This window comes from Plecotus auritus, assembly GCF_963455305.1.
Source record: "Plecotus auritus genome assembly, chromosome: 5".
Lineage (NCBI taxonomy): Eukaryota > Metazoa > Chordata > Mammalia > Chiroptera > Vespertilionidae > Plecotus > Plecotus auritus.
The window spans coordinates 185,907,589-185,929,506 of record NC_137776.1 but is presented as its reverse complement, the minus strand read 5'-3'; the positions used below and the strand labels follow the sequence as shown (position 1 = coordinate 185,929,506).

Here is a 21,918-nt window from a genome sequence, read left to right as displayed (position 1 = left end):
CCCCAAGAAGGACCCAGCAAAAGAACAGCGGCAGGAAGCCCTGTGGCAAGACCACCCACCGGGAGTGCGGGTGACAGGGGGAGGGGTCAGAAGGGCAGCGTTTGATGGGGGCGGAGGGGGCAGCCCCCTAGTTGGTGGTCGGAAAGGCGGGGACAGTCGGGCTGGGATCCCTGCTTGGGCTGAGGGTCTGGTGTCACGGGCCCAGCAAAGGAGCCTTTCTTCCCGCTTAGGACCCTGACGGGAAGGGAGGGAACCCAGGGCTTGGCTCAGCCTGCTCCAAGCCCGCCTGGCTGAGCCCCAGCAGAGAGTCTCTGGGTGGGGCCAGCAAAGGGCTCCAGGCCGGTTTCCCTCCAGCGCCCTCCCCGCCTCAGACCCCCCTCCCCGGGTCTTTTCTTCCCCCAGAAAGCCCAGCGGAGGGAGAGGCTGAAAGGAAGAGGCGAAGTCGGCCCAGAGGAGCCGGGGCCCATAAAAGGGCATGAAAGGCGGGCGGGCTGCAGGCTGGCCCCCCCTTGGCTGCCCCCCCTTGGCTGGCCCCCAGAACCCCCACCTCGCCCCACGAGGCCGAGCAGGGCTGTCCTTGGGTGGAGCCCCAGCAGGCACGAGAGGACGGAGCTGGGACCTGCCCTGGAGGGACCCAGCTGGTGGCCCAGGGCCCAGAGGAGCCTGGGAAGGAGGCAGGGAGCGAGTTCTCCCCCAGGCGCTGCGTGGGAAGGCCCCTCCTTGGCGAGGAGCTGGGGTTTGGAAGGGGGTTCGAGTGGGAGGCAGCGCTGGCAGGAGCCCACCGGGCGGGGCAGCCTTTGGGTGGGGCAGCCTTGGGGAACCTCGGTGGGGTGGGGTCCAGATGTGCGGCCCTGGCCCTGGCCCCGGCAGGAATTCGGGAAGGAATGGGCTGTGGAGCTGTGTGGAGGGTCCTTCCTCGGAGAGGGGTCCCAGAGCCCCCCTCCACAGGAACCAGACCTCGAAGGGCAGGGACCTTCACGGGTCTGGACCACCTCTGCCTCAGTCTCCCTGTCGGAAACCACATTGTCCAGTGGCTGAAACACGTTCATTCAACAGACGCTTGCTGAGCTTGCCTGTCAGCCTGGGCACTGCAGGCTCAGGTGGGCACAGGGGACCCCATGCTGTGGGCACTGGGGAGCCCCCCCCCAACCTGTCCTGGGGGAGCAGACGTTTCTTTTATTCCCTTACAAATTTTTTTAATTGATCACCAAGAGGGAGAGGGAGAGAGAGACAGAAACATCAGTGATGAGAGAGAATCATGGATCTGCTGCCTCCTGCACTGCCCCCACTGGAGATCAAGCCTGCCACCAGGCATGTGCCCTGACCCAGGAATCAAACCATGACCTTCTGGTTCATAGGTCAACGCTCAACCACTGAACCACACCAGCTGGGACCTCATGATTTTCTTAATAACATTGTCTTTTCTTTAGATTACTTTCTCGTAAGAATATAGTATACTAGAGGCCCGTTGCATGAAGATTCGTGCAATCGGCCTTCCTTCCCCTGGCTGCTGGCACCAGTTTTCCTCCGGCACCCGGGACCCAGGCCTTTGCTCCGGCCGCAGCAGAGAAGCCAAGCCTCTTCAGTCTTCAGTCTTCGCTCTGCACCTGCGTATGCAAATCAACCCACCATCTTTGGTGGGTTAATTTGCATACTCACTCCTGATTGGCTGGTGGGCGTCGCGGAAGCACAGTCAATTTGCATCTTTCTCTTTTATTAGTGTAGATAATAAGACATATAAAATACATGTTAATTGACTGTGTTATCAGGGAGGCTGGGGTCAGCAGCCGGGTGTTGGTAGTCCCATGTTGGTTGAGTCAGAGTTAGACATGGATTTTTTTACTGCTCTGAGGGTGCAGCGCCCCAACCCCACATTGTTCGGGGTCACCTGTGCCCCGGACACGAGTCCCCTGGCCGGGAACTCATGGAGGCTCCTCGTCAGTCCAAATGTCTGTTCCCTGCTCTCTCCTTGCTCCTCCAGGTCTCCTGGGAACGGTCGCCCACGAGGTCTGAAGACACGTCGGAAGGTCGGTTATTGCTGATTGCAGGCCTTGGGGTCCACCTGGAGGGGCTCTTTGGAGAATGTGCAGAAATCATTCCAGTTTCTGCCTTCCTTCTAGAGAACCGGTTGTCCCAGCCACGTCTAGAGAACCGGTTGTCCCAGCCATTGTCCCCGTGTCAGGTGTCACGTGGCGGCCTGTCTGCCCTGAGGTCACAGCTGGTGTCTCTCTCCACCGCCCAGGACACTCGCCCCGGAAAAGTCCTGTCTCCACGCTCCCTTCCTGGAGCCCTCAGCTCTGCCGTGACCGTTTGAAGCAACCTGCCCAAATGCCTTGAAAAACCGTTGGGAGTTCAACTGTGGTGACGTTGAATCTACACACCAATTGGGGGAAATGAACATTATTCATGCCTTCATTCATTTAAAAAATCTTATTGATTTCAGAGCGGAAGGGAGAGGGAGAGATAGAAACATCAATGATGAGAATCATTGATCGGCTGCCTCCTACTCGCCCCACACTGGGGACTGAGCCTACAACCCGGGCATGTGCCCTTGACCGGAATCAAACCAGGGATCCTTTAGTCCGCAGGCCGACGTTCTATCCACTGAGCCCACTGAGCCCAACGGGGTAGGGTCATCCATGCATTTTTAAATCCTCACTGAGGGTATGTTCATACCGATTTTGGGAAACATTGATGTGAAAGAAACATTGATTGGCTGCCTCCCGACTGGGGATTGAACTCGCAACCTAGGCACGTGCCCTGATGGAGAATGGAACCCACACCTTGTTGCTGTACGGGGTGGTGCTTCACTGGGCCACCTGGCCAGGGCAAAAAGTGAACATCTTTTAAACATGGAGTCTTTTATCCAAAACAATGGTTTATTTTTCTATTGACATAGGTTTTTCTTGTAGGTCTTTCAAAAAAGTTTTAAGTAATTTTCTCCTAAAGGTCTCGCACATTTTTTCCCCTTAGATTTAGTCCTTGGAACATACCATTTTAGTTTTAAATTACATTTTCTAAGTTTTGCGGTTTTTTGTGTTTTTTTTTTTGCTGGTTTATAGTAATTAAATGATCTTTTTTGAATTCATTTTGTAATCAGAATCTTATTAAATTTTTAAAAATATATTATATTGATTTTTTACAGAGAGGAAGGGAGAGGGATAGAGAGTTAGAAACATCGATGGGAGAGAAACATCGATCAGCTGCCTCCTGCACACTCCCGATTGGGGATGTGCCCACAACCAAGGTACATGCCCTTGACCGGAATCGAACCCGGGACCCTTGAGTCCGCAGGCCGACGCTCTATCCACTGAGCCAAACCAGTTAGGGCTTATTAAACTCTTAATCATTCTAAGACTTTATCAGTAAAAGTGTGGACAGCATTGCCCCAACCCTAACCCTAGTTCCTTCCTGATCAGGAGAGCGTGCCTTCAACATTCCACCACTGACCGTGTTTCGCTGAGGGCTCTGGTGTAACTGCCTCATTCCCAAAAGTCTCTTACAAACATGAATTGCGTACAGTTGCATGTTTTTTTTCTGCGTTCCTTGCAGTCGTATTTTTCTCCTTTAATTTGTTCATGTTGTGAATGACAACACATTTTAAAACATTTAACTCATCTTGCCTTGGGACTGGCCCAAGTTGGATAGACTCGCCTTCTTTGTTGCTGGAATGGGATGAGACTGTATTTTTCCATTCTTGCAAAATCCCAGTCGGGGTTTGAATTCAAGGTCGCAGATTTGCCTCTGAAAAACCTGCATAGCGCCTGGCCGGCGTGGCTCAGGGGTTGAGCACGGACCCAGGAAGCAAGAGTGTCACCAGGTTCAATTCCTGGTCGGGGCACATGCTGGGGTTGCAGACTCGAACCCCATTGTGGGGCGTGGTGTGCAGGAGGCAGCTGAGTGATGAATCTCTCTCTCATCGATGTTTTTCTCTCTCCCTCTCCATTCCTCTCTAAAAGATAAAGAAAAACCTATTCTGAAAAAAGAAACCATAGATGGTTCCTTGTTCACACGTTCACGGGCCTTTATTTCCTTACACGTATAAAAGTTATCTTAGATTCTGGTAATCCCAACATCTGGGTAACTCGTCTGTTGTTGCTGTGGCTCCCACAGCGGAGTCTTTCCTTGTGTTCGGGGAAAACTTGTTTTTAGCCTGAAGGTGCTCATTTCCCTTGGAACTTGCACTCCTCGGGGGCAGAGGTTCTCATGGGGCAGTTTGCCTCCCCCCCCCCCCCAGTGTCACAGACATTCTGGTTGCTTCTGGCATCTAGTGAGAAAGCCAGGGCCCCCCTCACCGAGCACAGGGCCCCGGATTGGATTGCCCCGCCCTGAACACCACCGTGCAAGCCTGAGGGACCTCTCCAGATGTTTGCCTCGGCCAGTGGCCGGGCCCTGCCAACCTGGAACCCCTGAGATCCTGCCCTCAGGCGGCAGGGCCACACGGGCAACTGATGCCACCTGCATGGAACACCGGGGCCAAGGGAGGCCCCCACCTTCCCCCTCCTTTGCGTAGCCAGGTTACCCCTGCTACCTGAAGGGCCAGCTTCACGTGGGAGGTCACCCGATGACAGCCCCCTGGGGCAGACCTAGGTTCTGTCTCCCCAGATCCCTGGCCGTTTTGACCCATCCATCCTGGAGGGCCGGGGAGGAGCGAGCCAGGGGAGGCGGGGCGGGACGTTCCAGACGGAACAGCATGCGCAATGCCCAGAGATGGGGGGCGGGCTGTGAAACCAGAGGGCTGGGTGGGGGCTCCAGGCTGCACCACTGGGGCCTGGGTCTGCAAGTGCTGGGGTCAGGGGAGGATTCGGAGCAGGGGACCGTGGGTTTCCGTTCTGGAAGTGTCACAGGCTGCATTTGGGGAGCAGAGGGACCCCCAGTGAGGGTGGGCTCAGGGCCTGGGCTAGGTTGGGGGACTGGTCATGGGATGAGAGGGAGGGGCAGATCCAAGAACCACGGAAGAGGAAGACTTAGGGAGTCCCGTGGGCAGGCCCTCTTGGCGGGCATGGGTGCCCTGTAAGTCTGCCTGGGTGCCTGCCGGAGACTGTCCTGCTGCCCTCCGCACCTGCTCCCCGCCCCCCTCCCTGGAGGACCCGTCCCAGCCTCCTTCTCAGTCCTGAGCTCCCCCTTCTGAGCAACATGCTGTCTCCCAGCCCAGACCTGGGGCCAAGCTGGGGTGGGAAGGAGGCCACAGGTGGGGTACATACCTGGCGGGGGTGCTTGGCCCACCAGGCCCCTCACGGCACGTCTGGGATTCCAAGGCCCGCCCCTCCCCCCGGTGAGGGCCACACCGGAGCCACGGGTGACCACAGCTCGCCCTGGCCAGGGTGCCTGGGGGGCCCCAAGGCCCTGAGCCGGGTCACAGATTGCTGTGGGCTCGTCTGGGTTGAGTCTCGGCCAGGAGGGATGACGGCTAAGCCACGTTGATTTGGGGCCCGGACTCTGTGTGGAGGGGCAAGCAGGCCATCCTCCAGCCCCACTCCAGGCACCTTCATCCATCCCGGGGGTTCCTGGAACCAGGTATAGGCAGACCCCATGCCCCTGCCCCCCCATCAGAGCCATCCCCACCCCCTCCATCTGTTCCTGCTGAGGGGCCCCTAGTCTGGGTGTCCTGGGTTGAGAGAGGTCACCTGCTTGGCCCTCAGGTGTCCCAGCCCTCTACCCCAAGGTTCCCTACTCCAGCCCCCCACATGAGACCTCAGTGGGGGGGCTTCAGGACCCATGACCAGCATGCAGGTGGTGCCCTCTGCTGGCTGCTGTCAGAAGTGCAGCCCTGCATGACCAGGACTTTTTACTGGACACGCCGGGGGGGCGGGGACACAGGAGGGGACAGGCCAGCTGTAAACACTAGGCAGGCTGGACACCTGGTAAACCGGAGGAGGGATCCACTGACCCCGAGAAAGGGGTAGCAGCAGCTTCAGGCTGAGCCCCCACAATGGAGCCCTGGCCCAGGTCAGCCCCCATCCCCAGGCCAGGATAGAAGGGCATCCCGGGGGCAGCCCACCTGGGGCTGGGGGGGCCCAGATTGGGAAGCGGCGGGAGAGCCGTGTCCAGGCCAGCCGGGTGGTCCTCAGCCTGCGAGGCTGGGATCGAGGGGCACTGCCCAGGGCCAGTGTCCGGCCAAGAGGCCATGTCCGTGCCCGTGGCCTTAGATGAAGGTGGAGTCCAGAGGCCCCGCGTCCTGCTGGCTGAGGGCGCGCGCCTCGAACAGCTGCTTGATGAGGGCGGACTTCTCCTGCTCCAGCTGCGTGATCCGCTCGCTCTTGTCCGTCACCTCCTGGTGGATGTGGGGGGGCAGTCAGGGCCCGCTAGGCAGCCAGCCACCCCCCGCCTCCCCCCCCCACGCACCTCACCTGCGTGAGGAGCCGGTTCTGCTCTTTCAGCATCAGGATGGTCTGCTGCTGCCAGCCAGGCGCCGGGGGTGAGGTGGGGGCCAGGGCAGGACACGGGGGCCCCGAGGAGGCCGAGGGCAGAGCCTGCAGGAGGGCACAGTCAGACAGGCCTGGCACCCCTGGCTCAGCCTCCCGGACAGGGTGTGGGGGGGGGGCCTGGGGCGCTCACCGAGCCGGCACAGGCCGCAGCCAGCAGCTCCCCCAGGCAACGGGCCACCTCCTGCACCTTGGGCAACAGTCGCCCCAGCGGGCGGGGGCTCCCCTCAGCCCCAAACTCCTAAAAGGAAGCAGCGGAGGGGTAAGTCAGAGAGCAGGGCCAGCCCCGGACCAGCCGCCGTGCCTTGAGGGAGCCCCCCAGGTGGCCCTCCTGCCCCCGGAAGTTCCTGTTCAGAACCGAAAGTGAAGTGCTGCTGGTCGGGGAGCATTGCTGTGGGGGATCCCAGCACCCGGGTGGAGGGACAGCCGCTGTGCCCTGAAGAGGGAGGGCAGTCCCCCACCGCCTGGGGTGCGGAGAATGGGTGGTGTCCCTGTGTGAGGGGAAGGGTCACCCTGCCTGGGGACGGGCAGTGTCACTCACGGCGCTGGCACGGCTCTGGCCCAGGCGGCGCTGGCGCTCCTGCACGCGCTGCAGCTGCTGCTGGTACCAGTCTCGGCCCCGGGCCATCATCTGCAGGCCCTGCAGCAGCACCTCCTTCTCCTGCTCCAGCTCCGCCATCTGCTTCAGCTGCCACGCGGGGCACACACATGCCCGTCAATGCACACACGTGGCGCGGGCCAGCATGCACTCACCCAGGACGCCCTGCACCTGAACCCTCCCACGGGAGGAGCACAGCCTTGTTCCTCCCCCCGGGGGTCCAGCCTTCCACAAGGGCCGCCCCAGGGAACTGGGCCACTGCCTGGAGCTTCCCGCCCCCTCCTGAGGTGAGCGGGGAGCCTGGGGCCCAGGCTGGGGCAGGGGCAGCTCTGGAGAGGGGCCAAGCCAGTGGCCACGGTGCACCCAGGCCCCATCTCCCTGAAGGACTTCCTGCCCTGACCCTGGGCCCTTCCAGTCCTCAGGCGGTTCGAGCTGGGGCGTTGGTGGGGAGAGGGGTTGAGAACTGAGCCTGTTCCTGTCACAGGTCACCCCTGGGACCCAGGCCTGGCCGCCCACCCAGGCAGAGCGATGGTCCAGGACAGTGGTCGGCAAACTGCGGCTCTGCTGACTAATGAGTTTGCCGTCCACTGGTCCAGGAGACCAATCCCTGGCAAGATGGAGAGTCCCAGTGTCCCGCTCACCAGCTCACAGTCCACTCCGTTTGTGATGGTGTGCCTCCGACGTTCGCCCCGGGCTCGGGGGGCCCGCCGGGGGTCCCCCACGCCCAGCTCCCAGGCCCTGTAGGTCACTGCACCTGCAGCAGAGGTGAGGGTCTGGCTAGGCAGCTCCACCCACAGCCTGGCTTTGGGCCCCTCCTGACCTCGCTCCCACCACCCCAGCAATGCAAAGCTTGGTCCAGGCCTGCTTGCCTCTGGGGTCATCGGCAATTCTGAGCCTCCTCCCCATATCAGTGCAGCCCTGGGGTCTCAGGCAGCAGACAGCCCCCCCCGCCCTTCCCCCATCACCTCTGTACCTGGCTGGAGTCTGGTCCCCACTTGACTCCCACCAGCTCCCCACACAGGCCTGGGGCCTGTAAATGCATGTCCGCACATGACACACATATGTACACACATGCGCAGGACCTGAACTCTCTAAGTGCCAGGGCTTGCCCAGCTTGTCTCTGCACCTCACGTGCCCACCGTGGGGCTGAAAGGCTGCAGGTACTGGGGGCGGGGAGGGCTCTGGGCTTCTCCATTCCTCTCCTTGTAGCTGGGCCTTTAAGGGTGAGCTAATGCTGGGAACACGTGGGCCGTGGGTGGCGGGGACCTAACTCCCAGGTAGGGATCCCCGTGTGCTTAGTCCTCGCTCTGTGCAGACTGAGCCTGCACCATGGAGCCATTACCAGGTTCCTTGAGAGGGCGTCCTGGGGCCAGTCGGCTTCTGTGGGGGACAGGGAGCTGTGCAGGGCCTCCGGGGAGGGGAGGGGGGTGTAGTGGGGGTATAGTGGGGAGGCCCTCCCTCTCCCTCTCCCTCTCCCTGGGCGGCCTAGCACCACCCACCTCACCAGCTCATCTTTAGAGGCTGTGGGAGAGGGCGCGTAATGCAAGTAGTGGGTGCAGGTGTGCCTGGCAGGGGCACGGCCAGAGGCTGGCACAGGTGGTGTGTGGGCCGCCAGCCAGCCCTGCTCATGCTCCAGGCAGGCCCAGCGTTCACGTTCCAACCTGCACTGCTGTGTGGCGGGAAGGTGCAGGCAGAGGGAGGCTGGGCTGGGGGTGGGGGGGACATACACCCCAGGAAACCTGGGCCCAGTAACACTATCCAGTCCACAGGCGGCTCCCCGGTCCCCACCTAACAGCACCCTAGACGTCCAGCTGGGAGACCAGTGGGCAGAGATGGGTGAGTCCAGCGAGGCTGGCGGGGCGCCTGCTGGCCACCCCCAGAGGCTGCGGTCTGTGCTCCTCCCCAGGCCTCGGAGTTCCACCCGCCCTGGCAGCCAGGCCCGCCCTCTGCCCCCGCAGCCCCTGCCCGCCCTGGCCTCCTGGGGGCAGCGGGCCTAACCCTCCAGCTTAGCGGTCAGACCGAGAAGGACTAAGAAGGCAGAGGGGCCCCTGTGCAGTCTAGGGGCCCCTCTCTCGGCTGCCCTGGAGGGAAAGGCAGGCAGGAAACCGAGGGCCGGGTGCGGGGCAGGTATGTGAGGCGGGAACCCTCACAGAAGAAGCTGTCCGCAGGGCCCGGCTCATGTTTGGTACCGAGCGGGTTCCTGGTGGCCCCGCTGTGGTGGCGGGAGGGCCAGCCTGCCCCCTGGCCCCTGAGCGCACAGACAGGCAGAGGCCCCTTTCCCCGCCGGGCTCAGGACCCCGGGAAGGGCTGCCCGCCCCGGTCCCCGCCCCGCCCCGCCCCGCCCCCGCCCCGGTGGGAGATGCCCGGGCTGCACTTCCCAGGCTCCGGTCTAAGCTGCGGGCCGGGGTAAGGAGACACCAGGCGAGCCGCCTGCACTCACCCGCATCCGAGCTCGGGCTCCGCTCCAGCGCCGTGCCCTGCGGCCGCTCGGGCTCCGCGAGGCCGGGCGCCGCCTCCGCCGGGACGCACAGCTTCTCCAGGCTCCGGGCCGCGCCGCCGGGGCCGACCGCCGGGGGGCGCGCGCCCAGCGGCAGGGGCTTCCGCTCCAGGATGGTCCGCGGCTCCTCGGCGGACGCGAACACCAGGCGCTGCGGGGGCTGCGGCGGCGGCTGGCCCTCGGGACGCGCGGGTCCGCCTCCCCGGGCCGGGGCGCGCGCCGGGCCCCGCGGGCCGTCGTCGGCGCTCCCCAGCGAGGCGCGCAGACCGGCCACGAAGCGCTCGAAGGTCAGGTAGCCGCTGGCCGGGGCCACCTGGCGCAGGCCCTCGAGCACGCCGCGGGGCAGCTCGCGCGTGTCGGCGCCCCGCCAGCGGGACTCGATCTCGCGCAGGTGCACGTAGCCGCGCCGCCGGTCGTCCAGGATGTCGAAGAGGGTGCGCAGGCTCTGCAGGAAGGCGCGCGGCAGCCCCTCGGTGCCGGGCTCGGTGGGCGCGGCGGGCGGCGCGCGGCCCGGCTCGGCCATCGCGGCTCCGGCCATGGGTCTGCCGGCCGGGCTCCGTCCTGGGCCCGCCCCCGGCTGGGTCCCCGCGCGGCCCGACGGCGGGGCCGGGCGGGCGCACGCAGCCCGTCCCGACAATAGCGGCTACTTTTTGAATGGGCCTCCGCGTGGCGTCAGTGCTCATTAGCATCCGCGGCGGCCATTGGCCGAGGCTGGCCCATCTCCTCCCCGATTGGCTGCCAAGCCGCCAGCCCGGTTTGATTTTCCTGAGAAGGGACCCGGGCCCCGGCCGCTCCTGCCGCCGTACCGGGTGGGGCCGGGGGCGCGCGGAGGCCCGAGTGGCAGGGGCGGGTCCCCCCAGGTCCCCTCCCTCCTGGCCTCGCCGCGGCTCTGTCCTCTCTCGGATTGGCTGCTCGCCTACCCCTCCGAGGGGCGGGACCTGGCACTCAACACAAATCCTGTCCCCAGGTGGCCTGGAAGGGATAAGGGTGGGGAGCGCACCCCTCCAGGGACCCGCCTTCCCCCTCCTGCTCCCCTGGGCGCTCTTCGCCGAGGGTCCCGGGCACAGACACCGCCGACTCTGGGGCCTCTTTCTCTTGCGCCAGGCGGGCCCCCAGGGGATTGTGGGCTCCAGCCAGCTGGGCGCTTCCCCTCACAGAGGCCTCTCTGTCCCTACTGCAGCGGGCCCCTCCCCTGGTCCCGGGGGACGGCCTGGCCTTTCCTGCCTGTGGCAGGACAAAGCCCCTTTTTCCTGTGTCCCCAGATCCCCATCTGTGACCAGCTCTCCCCAGTCCCCCGCGGTCCCCTGCTGCAGCCTCGCCTCTGGCCGGACGCCCCTTCCAGCGGCTCTCACGGCTCCTCGGCCGGACCGGACCGCCCTGCGTCCCTGGGGTCCCTTCTTCCTTTCCAGCCAGATCCAGTCACTGTCTGGTCAGTCTGGGTGGGGGGTGGGTGCCGGGGCTGAGCCTGCCGTCCAGCTCTGGGTGCTCATCTCAGGACTAAACGGTAGGACCCGCGCCCTGGCCGGCCGGTGTTGCTCAGTGGATAGAGCGTCAGCCTGCAGACTAAAGGGTCCGGGGTTTGATTCCGGTCAAGGGCATGTATCTCACATCAATTTTTTTTTTCTCTCTCTCTCTCTGTGTCTCCCCCCTCCCTTCCACTGTCTCTAGAAATGGATGGAAAAATCCTCGGGTGAGGATGAAATACAAATAAATACAATAAACGGAGGACCCTCCTGAAGGCAGAGAGCTGCCCCAGAGGCTGTCTGCCTGGAGCCCTGCCTTCCTTGACCCTCACCTGTCCTCCAGGCCCTGCCTGGTCCCCATGCCCCCTGCCTCAGTCTCCCCAGACATCCCCCTGTCCCCAGCACCGGCCACCGAGCATTCTCACGTGTCGTCGGCTGCTTTCTAGGCAGACTGCCGCCTTCAGGGGTAAATCCGTGAAGAGTTACCAGACACCCGCCCCCTCCAGGCAGAGACCCTGGCTCAGGATTCACCTTGGTCCTTTGGCCTTTCTCAAGCCCGTCTTGGGTGGCCCACCGCCCTGGGCCTCTGTTCCTTGGGCCCCAAAGTATTGGTGCCTGTGTCTCAGGTTATAAGAGCTATTGCCTTGGCCAGGGAGTATCCTGGGTCCACGTCTCCCCTGGGGGTACCCCTCAAAGGTCAGAGCTCCTTTGTGGTACGGAATTTAGGGGACCTAGAAAGCTGGGAGCCTGGAGTCCTGCCCTGGAGCCTGGCCTGCCCCTGGCTCCCCGCCCCCCGCCCCCCGCTTCATGGCAGGACTGGCCACAGTCCCAGGGAGCATCCCAGCCGTTTGCCCCCCAGTTCCCTCCCCGCCTCCTCTGCTCCCAGCACCCCCCCCCCCGGCCCCCATGCCTAGGGCACCTGGCATCTCCTCACCTCTGGGTGGTTTCCCATGTGGCTTTCCCGTCAGGAATGCCCTTCCCTGGCTGCTCCTGGCTGATCCCAGCAGGCACACTTCAAGACTCCACTCAGGTCCCTGACCCACCCTGTCAGTCAGGTGCCCTGACCTTCAAAGCCTGCTTTCTCCTTGCTGAGGTGGCGGTCTCCCTGTGAGTCCATGTGCTCTTTGGGAGCAGGGGGGGGGGGCACCCCAAGGCCTGGCATGGGGGGGGGGCACCCCAAGGCCTGGCATCAGCCCAGCCCGCAGTGTGCCGGCTGACCGGCACAAGAGGAGCCTTATCCAGGGGGGACACCAAGCCAGCGTGAGGCCTGAGGACCGGAGGGCTGGGGACGGGCTCTGCGGAGGGTGCAGCGGCTGGCGGCCAGCAGGTGGTGCTGCTGCAGCCCAGGCCAGCGCAGCCTGAGCTCACCGTGCAGAGGAGTCTGACGCTGTGTGGGAGGCGCCCCGCTGACCCTTGGTCTGTGGGCTCCCCCGTGGCCCCGGGCGAGGCCCTGGAGGAACATCCAGAAGAAGCTGGAATGGGTGCCGGCTCAGGGCGTGGGACTTAGGTGTGGCCCGTGTTCTTTGCGCCCGAACTCTGATCACTTCCTCCTCCAGCCCACTTCCCAGCCTGCTCTGGGCCCTGCTCCCCTGAACCCTTGGGATGAGGCCCTCGGGCGCAGGGAAGGTGACTCCTGGGCCACAGACCTGCCCTTGGCAGGTGGCCCAGGAAACTGTCTGCCTCGCTGGCACGCCCGCCCGTGGGCACCCGTCTGCCCAGATGGCTGGCAGGTGCCTCCGGCTACACAGTCCCAATGGCTTCAAACCCTTCTGATCACAGGCCCACTCCCACCTGGAGGGAGGATTCGGGGGTCGCCCGGGGCCAAGACAGGCCCCAAGTTCATGTTCTGACACCTGGCTTCCAGGGCACCTGTGCAGGGGCGATAAGAGTTCCCATGGGCTCTGTCCCGGGTGCAGGCCTCTCTGCTCCCACACACACCCTCCACCTCCAACATCTGCCCCAAACTGCCCTTCACCTGCCACAGACCATTCATTCATTCACTCATTCATTCACTCATTCATTCAGCAAGCCGTCCCTGAGCACTTGCTGTGGCTCAGCCCGGGTGCTGGGCTTGGGACCAACACCCAATCATTCAGCCAACAGCACTAACTGGTCCCTCCCTGCTGTGGGCGGGGCATTGATCAGTGACGGACAGGGCCGTCAGCCCACACGCCCATCTTTCCTGGACTGTACTTCTGGGTGGCGGGGTGGAGGAAGGCAGGAAGGCAGTTGGCCCCAATTCTATTTCTGCCCCTCCCACATACATTACTTTTAAGTAATAAAACTAGTTTCTAAAAGTAAGTTCTATCCCAAATGGCCTTAGGCGCTTTGAAACTTGTCCCCAGGAAGGTCACGAACAGCAAGCTACTGTGAAGCCTGATGGTTAGACAGCAAGGCGGGGCAAGGGGCGGCTGCGGGCGGTTCCGGTCGCAGGGCGAGCAGGAGGAACCCCCAAGGATGCAGGGTGGCCTTGCTGGACTTTGGTGCGGTCCAGACGCCTGGCCTTGCTGCGGGCCTGGGTCCGGCCTCCGCAGCCGGTCCCGCCGCGAATCTGGCCTCTTCTGGGGCTGATGTCCCGGCTGCGAGGCGCCTTAGTAAGTGCAAACGGGGCAGGAGCAGGGACAGACCCAGCCTCCCGGCTCGGCGCTCCCCCCCCCCCCCGGTCGAGCGCCCCCCTCCCGGGCAGTGGGCAAAGGGGTGTATTTGAACAGAATTCAGTCGGCAGAGGGGTCGCAGAACCTTCGGGGAAGGGCTCCCCGACTCGAGGCGCCCTGGCCCCCAGGCCTCCGGCGTTCCTGGCGCCCGGGTCCGGTTCCTACGCTCACAGCTACCCCAGAGGTCCCTCTGGGCGGGAGGGCGGAGTCGGGGCGCAGCGGGGCCGCATCTCGGGGGCAGGGCCGGGGCGGGGCGCGGGGGCCGGCACCGCCCGCCGGGTCCCGTGACGCCGGTGTGGCCGCGCGGGTCACGAGGGCCATCGAGGCCGGAGGCGGCAGTGGCGACATGGCCTCGGAGCAGGCGGTGCGCGCCCGGCTGCAGCGCGCGGGCCAGGAGCACCTCCTGCGGTTCTGCGCGGAGCTGGAGCCCGGGCCGCGCGCCGCGCTGCTGGCCGAGCTGGCGCCGCTGGAGCCCGAGGCGCTACGCGAGCACTGCCTGCGCGCGGCCGCCGCCTGTGCGCGCCCCCCGGGGCCCCCGCCCGACCTGGCCGCGCGCCTGCGGCCCCTGCCCCCCGAGCGCTTGGGCAGCGCCGTCCGCAGCGACCCCGAGACGCGGCGGCTCTGGGAGGAGGAAGGTTGGCGCGCGGGTGGCCCGGGCAGGGCGGGGCGGGGCGGGGGGCCGGCAGCGGGGCGCCCCGGCCGGCCGGAAGGGGAGGTTGTGCTTGGAGTTTAGTTTGTCGAATTCTTCGTGACGTCTACTTCCCGCTCACACACACCAGCTCTCCGCTGCGGCGGGCGCCCCCCAAATGCTTTGTGCATGCGCACACCTGGCTGGCCAGTGCCCCGCCCACAGGCGTACTGGCTGCAGGGGACCCCTTGCACACTCACACACCTTCCTTTCACACCCACTTTGGCGCGGGCGCATTCCTGGTCTCTTGGCCTGGAGGTGAGGTGGATGTTCGTGGGGAGTCGCCTGCTCAGCCCGCCCTCCCCCGCCCCCCCCCAGGCCTGGCTAGCTCTGACTGCAGGGGGGTGTGTGTGGCGGGTTTGGCGTCTCCTCACGGCACCCCTGCCTCCAGGTTTGCGCCAGATCGCCCTGAACAAGGTGGCGGTGCTGCTGCTGGCTGGCGGGCAGGGCACTCGCCTGGGCGTGACCTACCCCAAGGGCATGTACCAGGTGGGACTGCCCAGCCAGAAGACCCTGTACCAGCTGCAGGCGGAGCGGATCCGGCGGGTGGAGCAGCTGGCTGGCAGGCGCCACGGGACCCGCTGCACGGTGCCCTGGTGTGTGTGCCCTCCCTGCATGACTTTGGCCCCAGGGATCCCCCCCACGTCACCCGGCTCTGCCCCCCCACAACCCCTGCATAGCCCTGGACAGCGCCCAGCATCCACCCAGATGGGCCCCGATGCCAGCCCCCGTCGACAGAGCCGGGCCCTCCTAACGGCCTGCTCAGCCTGCCCTTCCACGCAGGTACATCATGACGAGCGAGTTCACGCTGGGGCCCACGGCCGAGTTCTTCAAGGAACGTGGCTTCTTCCACCTGGACCCTGACAACGTGGTCATGTTTGAGCAGCGCATGCTGCCTGCCGTGACCTTCGACGGCAGGGCCATCCTGGAGCGGAAAGACAAGGTTGCCATGGCCCCAGGTACGCCCCACCCTGGCCTGCACTGCGGGGGCAGGAGGCTGGGACCGCTGGAATGTGCTGCCTGAGGCTGTGTGGTTCTGGGAGAGTGGCCTCCCTGTTGGGCCTCATTTCCGAGAGTCACGGGCAGAACCGCAGGCCTCCGTGAGCAGTGAGAGCGCCTCGGGCGCGAGGTCCAGCCCGAGGCCAGGGCCTCCTGCCTCCAGCCTGGACAGCGCGCGGGGGGGGGGGGGGGGCAGCTGGACCCTCACAGGGTGCCCCCTCCCTCCGCAGACGGCAATGGAGGCCTGTACTGTGCGCTGGCCGACCACCAGATCGTGGAGGACATGGAGCGCCGGGGCGTGGAGTTCGTGCACGTCTACTGTGTGGACAACATCCTGGTGCGGCTGGCGGACCCCGTCTTCATTGGCTTCTGTGTGCTGCAGGGCGCCGACTGTGCCGCCAAGGTGAGCCGGCCAGCCTCCGCAGCCGTGCCTCGCCCAGCCTGACCCGGCCCGGACCCGCAGTGCCCGCCTGCCCCAGCTCCCAGCGCACCTGTCCTGGCTGCAGGTGGTGGAGAAGGCGTACCCCGAGGAGCCGGTGGGCGTGGTGTGCCTGGTGGGTGGTGCCCCCCAGGTGGTGGAGTACAGCGAGATCAGCCCCGAGACCGCCAGCCTCCGCGCGCCCGGCGGGGGCCTGCTCTACAGCGCAGGCAACATCTGCAACCACTTCTTCACGCGGAGCTTTCTCCAGGTGGTCACCAGGTGAGCAGTGATGGGCTGACCTGAGCAGGGTGGGCTGTGGTCAGCATGGCCGGTGGGTTGGGGTGGAGAAAGATTCTTGCCGTTTAAAGAAGCCAGAGGGCCCGGCTGGCTCCGTGGTAGAGTGTCGGTCGACCTATGAACCAGGAGGTCATGGTTCGATTCTTGGTCAGGGCACATGCCTGGGTTGCAGGCTCAATCCCCGGTGGGAGGCATGAAGGAGGCAGCCGATCGATGATCCTCTCTCATCATTGATGTTGCTATCTCTCCCTCTCCCTCCCTTCCTTCCTGAAATCAAGAAAAAAAATGTAAAGAAATATTCTTCTGCCTTTAAACAAATAATAATCCTAATGTATGAAAACCCAGGGTCCGTAACGTCCAAAACGAACGAAGGCTCGGCCAACCGGAAGTCAGTCCTGCAGTCAGTGCTGGGTTGCCGGATCAGGCCCGGAGAGAGGCCCAAAGAGAGAGGCAGGGTCTGATCCGCAGCCTCCGTGGCAGCTGTTGATCAGCCGTTGCCTCTCTCTTTCTCTCCGGGCCTGGCCAGCAGCCGCGCCTCCATTTCTCTCCAGGCCTCCACAGGGGCTGCTGATCAGCCCTGCCTCTCTGATCAGGCCTGGAGATAGACCCAGAGACACTGACTGGCATAGAAACCAACCAATCAGAACCAAATCTGGGTGAACTGTGAGGAGCCAATGGCTGCCTAGGAGGCGGAGCTTTTGACACTGACTGGCGTAGAAACCGACCAATCGGAATCAAATTGGCATGCAGGGGAGGGCCATTGGGGCGAGATCAGGCCGTTGGGGAGGGCTGTTGGGGGCAAGATCAGGCTGGCAGGGGAGGGCAGTTGGGGGCAACCAAGCTGGTGGGGGAGGGCAGTTGGGGGCGAGATCAGGCTGGCAGGGGAGGGCAGTTAGGGATGATCAGTCAGGCAGAGGCAGTTGGGGGCGAGATCAGGCCAGCAGGGGAGAGCAGTTGGGGGCAAGATCAGACCGGCAGGGGAGGGCAGTTAGGGGCGACCAGGCAGGCAGGCAGAGAGGTTAGGGGCGATCAGGCAGGCAGGCAGAGGCAGTTAGGGGTGACCAGGCAGGCAGGCAGAGAGGTTAGGGGCGATCAGGCAGGCAGGCAGAGGCAGTTAGGGGTGACCAGGCAGAGAGGTTAGGGGCGATCAGGCAGGCAGACAGGCAGGTGAGCGGTTAGGAACCAGCAGTCCCAGATTGCAAGAGGGATGTCCGACTGCCGGTTTAGGCCCGATCCCCACAGGCTAGGCTAAGGGACCCCACCGGTGCATGAATCCGTGCCCCAGGCCTCTAGTGATGATGGTGATAATAATAATAATAAGAAGAAGAAGAAAGAAAGAAAGAAAGAAAGAAGCCAGAGAGCCCAGCAGCGGGTAAGGCTCTGGCCAGGTGGCTGTCCCTCCTCCTGTGGTGCATGTCCCCCCCGCACCACCTCTGCCCCAGTGACCACCTCACATGGGCAGGGAGGAGGGTGCCTGCTCTCAGGCCAGGGAAGGGGCAGGTGTCTGTGCCCTCCAGAGACCCTGTTCGGCTCCCACCACCGGGTGCCCTGCAGGAGCCACCGGCCACCGGCCCCCTTGCTGGGCACCCTCAGGGATCCTGTCTGAACTGCATCGGCCTCCCTCGCCCTCCTGTCCCTGCAGGGAGTTCGAGCCCTTGCTGCAGCCGCACGTGGCTGTGAAGAAGGTCCCGTACGTGGACGAGGAGGGGAACCTGGTGAAGCCGCTCACACCGAACGGGATAAAGATGGAGAAGTTTGTGTTCGACGCATTCCCGTTCGCTGCGTTAGTGGCTCCAGTCATTTCCTTTTGTCAGGGCCCATGCTCAGGTCGGGGTTCCCAGGCCCAGTGGGGCGGGAATGTAGAGGCTGAGGTGGGGGTGTCCCCTCATAGTGGGGAGCCGGGGGGGGGGGCTACAGGCAGGTCTCGGGGAGAAGGCCAGAGGAAGCGGCCCCCTCAGGGAGGGCGTAGGGATCATTGGGGGCCGTGGACTTTGGGGGAACACCCAGCCCCTCCTGAGCCCTCGTCTGCCGTTTCCAGGTCAGGGTGCTGGGGCTCTGGGGGATCCAGGCCGCACCGTGGGCCCTCCCGGGGCCTGCTGCTCCGGAGCGGGGTCCGTGGGCCAGGACGTGGGGTCACCAGCTCTTCCCCCATCAGGAACTTCGTGGCCTTCGAGGTTCTGCGGGAGGAGGAGTTCTCCCCTCTGAAGAACGCTGACTCGGCCGACAGGGACAACCCCACCACGGCCCGGCGGGCCCTGCTCGCCCAGCACCTCCGCTGGGCCCTGCAGGCGGGGGCCCACTTCGTGGACGCTCACGGGGCCCAGCTCCCGGATCTGGCCAGGTGAGGGTGGGCCCAGCTCGGCCAAACAGTGACTCCTCCCCCCCTCCCCCCCGCCGCAGCTTGTGGCCCCAGGCAGGTGGGGAGGACACAGCCTCACCTGGCTCACTCGTGAGCTTTGAAACCAGGACCCAGGCAGGACATTCACAGGGCGGCAAGGGGGGTTCCTTTTTAGGGCCAGGGAAGAAAAGAACGTTCGATTTCTATTTCTTCGGTCGCCCGCAGCCACCCCCTAAAGCTGGGGTCCCCGGCTCTGGGAGGGATGCCGTGGAAGCGGGGATTGGGTTCCAGCCCATGTCGGGGCCTGTCACTCAGGCAGGGGCAGCTTGCTCAGGGCGTGGTGTCCCCGGCGTAGAGATGACCGAGAAAAGGACTGTGGGGAGCTGGGCGCGTGGTGGTCGGCCTGCTGGGCCACAAGGACAGGGCCAGCTCCCATGGGCGGGGCCGGGGGTGCTGGGGTGCGCCCCGAGCAGATGCTGACCAGTGGCTCCCTCAGCCTGCCCAGCGGCGGAGAGCCTCCGGCCATCTGCGAGATCTCGCCGTTGGTGTCCTACTCTGGAGAGGTGAGTGCGCCTGGCGTCTGGCCTTCGGTGGGGTCAGGCCTGCCTGGTCAGGGCAGGGTGGACGGTCCAGGGAGAGGGGGGTCAGGGGGCGGAAAACCACAGCTCTGCCTCCTTTCACCAGGGGGGTCGGTGGGTCCTTAGGTTTCAGGGACCTTCCTGGATGGGAGATGGGGGTGGGGGCGTGGAGCCCTCCAAGGTCCTGGGGGAGCGGGGAGAAGAGCCCGCACGACCTCAGCGAGGTTAGCTCTGGCCTGAGCCTGCGGGGAGGGCTCCTGCCGGCCTGCAGTCTTGAGGTGACACCTGACCCCTGTTCCTGGAAGCCCCTCCCCAGCTCCAGGAAGAATTGGGACCTTGGGGCCCCTCCTGGGGCCACAAGGTGGACACTTGGCCTGTCTCCAGGATCTGGAGGTGCACCTGCGAGGCCGGGAGTTCCAGTCCCCACTCATCCTGGACGAGAACTGGGTCAGGGCATCCCAGCCGTGACGCTCCGTCCCGCCAGCCCCTGGGGTCCGCAGGGGGGTGGGTGCGGCACTGGCCCGGACACGGAAGAGCCCTGGCTTACTCCGCGAGGGTGGGACCGGTCCCCTCACTGGTTGCGATAGACAAGTGACCACAGGCCTCCTGTGGGCTCCAGCCTTGGGTGTGGGGTCCAGGTGGGAGGCAGAGGGACTCTGGATCTTGGACAGTGGGGTGAGAGGGGTGTGGCATCACTGAGGACAGCAGACCCTGCTTGGGAGTGAGACGGGGCAGTGGCCTCTCTTTGGAGCACCAGCCACACCCGGCTTTTCTACAGATGAACAGACCCAACAAGGGGAGGGCCGCTGCCCGCCTCACGGGAGACTTCTTTAGGGGGGCTGCCCCCTTCCTGGCAGCTGGACCAGTAACGGGTGCGGCTGGGGGTGCACAGCCCAGCCTGCCGGGCGTGGCCGACAGCGGAGAAGCCTGACTCATCGCCATGAAGGCTGGCAGCACCGGGGACCGAATTCTCTCCATTCTCTCCAAGGCCTCGGCCTCAGTCTCGTCTGTGGCTGGTTTGAGCTGCTGAGGGCTAGGTGCTGCCCCAAGAACCTGTGGGACCAGTACCCCGGCCTCCTGTGGTGGTCATTAATGTGGAATTTAGCTAGATGGGGGCGCCATCCCTCACCCAGTCCGCCAGCGGCTTCTGATCTTGGTGCTCACACTCCTCCCCTGCTCTATGGAGGGGCCTGGGCGAAGCCTCCATACTTGGGACCACGGCACCCTCCCCGCATCCCCACAGCCTGGCTGAGGCCGGGGGGCCAGCTGGTCCTGGTTCTGCTGCTCTGGTCCCCAGCGTCTCCTTCCCCTCTGCACTCGGCACAGGGGCATCTACCTCCCGGCTGACGTGAAGAGCAGCCGCAGCTAAGCCCAGTCCCCTGCCCTCCCTCCACAGCCCCTTACAAGCCTGCAGGGAACCCCGGGGTTCCCCAGGGTGAGGGTGCTGTCAGGACGGCGGGGTCAGGTCCAGCTGATTTCTCCAGGGGCTTGGCGTGGACGGTGGCTTCTCTATGCACCTCCACCTGGGCACCATGGCGGAGTCAGGGCCATACCCAGGTCTCCCAGTTTCTTGCAAACCTCAAAACCGAACCGTGTGCCTTAGGATCCTCTTCTCAGCGGCTCCACAGGCAAGCGGGGGCCTGGGGCACAGGGTCCACCAGGCAGAGGCCCGGGCCCGGGGTCCTGCTCAGAGCTGCTCACCACCAGAACTGGAACCCGGAACACAGCACAATCTCTTGGATGAGTAACATTTTCTGGGCAGACGATTGAAACAGCTCACTTAAAAACACACGTATTTTCAGATAATTCTATTTTCAGATAAAGTTTCAAAGGTCCCAGGTGCCCTTCACCGAGTTTCCCACAATATTTGTAGCTTCAGTGGCTCCAGGACTCCTGCTCAGGAACTTCTCACCAATGTGCCTCTCTGTGTCCGCTCTGTATTCTAGAAGCTGGATGGTCATGTCACCATAAAGATCTTCGTGACTTTATCTCTAACCCCAGACAACTGCTAATGAAACAATTGTGTTGGAAACATTTCCAGACTCCATTTTTTTCGCACACGAGGTGGTGGGGGCGTGCCAGTACACACCACGTGCTGTGGGGGCCCCGCCCCTGGCCTGCAGAGTGCGGTGTTTGGCCAGCATGTGCGGTGGGAACAGCACCGGGTGTTCACAGCTCTGTCCATCAGTGGGACCCGCCCTGGGCTGACTAGGAATCCCTCCTGTTTGCTCTGCCCAGCTCCCTACCAGGCTGGGGGTGCGGGTGGGGCTTGCGACAACCTAGTGGGCCAGGCCCCTGGAGAGTGGGCCCAGAACCTGCCCCTTGAAGGAGCTCTCCAGGCTGGGCTCCTGCGTTTTCAGGTCTGAGACTGGGGACTGCGCCCTCCTGCCCCTGCATCCTCCAGGAGCCACCGTTTCTGTTGGGAAGCAGGCTGGGCGGGGAGGGATGCTTGAGGGTGTCGCCAGAACTACCCGCACAGCTGTGTGCGGGAGGAGACCTGCAGGGACCTGAGAGGTGGCCCCTAGAAGGGAAGGGACTGGGAGGGCGGCAGGAGCTCCCTGGGACAGCGCAAACCAGTCAGGGGCCGAGCTGGCCATGCACACGGCGGGGAGCCCTGCAGACACCCGGACAGGTCACAGGCAGCGCTGCCTGGAGCAACGGCGGGCCCTGAGCCGAGCAGGTCCCGAAAGCGGCGGGTGGTTCTGCTACGGGTGGAAGGGCGCGCCCCGCCGGGTGCGGAACCGCAGGGCGCTCCAATGACCAGCCTGTCCGAGGGGTGGAAACCCCGTGGCGGGTCGCCATGTCAGTGACGGCTCCATCCCGGTGGCTGCACCGCCCCGGCCCCGCTCCAAGGGGGCGGAGCGGCCGGCCGGTCTTCACCGACCACAGGACTTGGGTGCACACGGGCTCCACCACTGCGAAACCGGACAACGCGCGCTCGGCCGGACGCTGACAGCTCG

General features: G+C 64.3%; 2 protein-coding genes and 1 long non-coding RNA gene across 6 annotated transcripts; 2 read left to right on the top strand and 1 right to left on the bottom strand.

The window, feature by feature from the left end:
- Nucleotides 1–203: 203 nt before the first annotated feature.
- On the top strand, nt 204–5,512 carry LOC308247826. The gene is made up of 3 exons (XR_013960569.1): nt 204–1,637; nt 1,982–2,027; nt 2,121–5,512. It is a non-coding gene; the product is annotated as an uncharacterized lncRNA (long non-coding RNA).
- A 73-nt stretch (nt 5,513–5,585) lies between these two features.
- On the bottom strand, nt 5,586–10,452 carry SAPCD2 (suppressor APC domain containing 2). 2 transcript variants are annotated; one of them, XM_080667926.1, is made up of 6 exons: nt 9,464–10,452; nt 7,665–7,777; nt 6,967–7,113; nt 6,559–6,666; nt 6,351–6,473; nt 5,586–6,274 (listed from the first exon to the last, which is right to left on the bottom strand). In XM_080667926.1, the coding sequence occupies exons 1-6, from the start codon at nt 10,056–10,058 to the stop codon at nt 6,146–6,148; spliced, it is 1,215 nt and encodes a 404-aa protein (XP_080524052.1). In that variant the 5' UTR covers nt 10,059–10,452; the 3' UTR covers nt 5,586–6,145. The 2 variants fall into 2 exon arrangements, with proteins under 2 accessions (XP_080524052.1, XP_080524053.1); XM_080667927.1 differs by having other exon boundaries at nt 6,139–6,274; nt 6,346–6,473.
- Nucleotides 10,453–13,920: 3,468 nt separating this feature from the next.
- Nucleotides 13,921–20,987, top strand: UAP1L1 (UDP-N-acetylglucosamine pyrophosphorylase 1 like 1). 3 transcript variants are annotated; one of them, XM_080668673.1, is made up of 9 exons: nt 13,921–14,272; nt 14,717–14,921; nt 15,109–15,284; nt 15,555–15,727; nt 15,831–16,024; nt 17,685–17,825; nt 18,198–18,383; nt 18,877–18,943; nt 19,343–20,987. In XM_080668673.1, the coding sequence occupies exons 1-9, from the start codon at nt 13,984–13,986 to the stop codon at nt 19,424–19,426; spliced, it is 1,515 nt and encodes a 504-aa protein (XP_080524799.1). In that variant the 5' UTR covers nt 13,921–13,983; the 3' UTR covers nt 19,427–20,987. The 3 variants fall into 3 exon arrangements, with proteins under 3 accessions (XP_080524799.1, XP_080524797.1, XP_080524798.1); XM_080668671.1 differs by having other exon boundaries at nt 19,264–20,987; XM_080668672.1 differs by having other exon boundaries at nt 19,737–20,981.
- Nucleotides 20,988–21,918: the final 931 nt, after the last annotated feature.

Excerpts from the sequence above, each read along its gene's own strand:
- SAPCD2 (XM_080667926.1), bottom strand. The coding sequence starts at position 10,058 with ATGGCCGGAGCCGCGATGGCCGAGCCGGGCCGCGCGCCGCCCGCCGCG. Across the intron at positions 6,667-6,966 it reads GCCAGAGCCGTGCCAGCGCC|GAGTTTGGGGCTGAGGGGAG; the intron begins GTGAGTGACACT and ends GCTTCCTTTTAG. Across the intron at positions 6,474-6,558 it reads CTGCGGCCTGTGCCGGCTCG|GCTCTGCCCTCGGCCTCCTC; the intron begins GTGAGCGCCCCA and ends GCCCTCCTGCAG.
- UAP1L1 (XM_080668671.1), top strand. The coding sequence starts at position 13,984 with ATGGCCTCGGAGCAGGCGGTGCGCGCCCGGCTGCAGCGCGCGGGCCAG. Across the intron at positions 14,273-14,716 it reads GCGGCTCTGGGAGGAGGAAG|GTTTGCGCCAGATCGCCCTG; the intron begins GTTGGCGCGCGG and ends CCCTGCCTCCAG. Across the intron at positions 16,025-17,684 it reads TTTCTCCAGGTGGTCACCAG|GGAGTTCGAGCCCTTGCTGC; the intron begins GTGAGCAGTGAT and ends CTGTCCCTGCAG.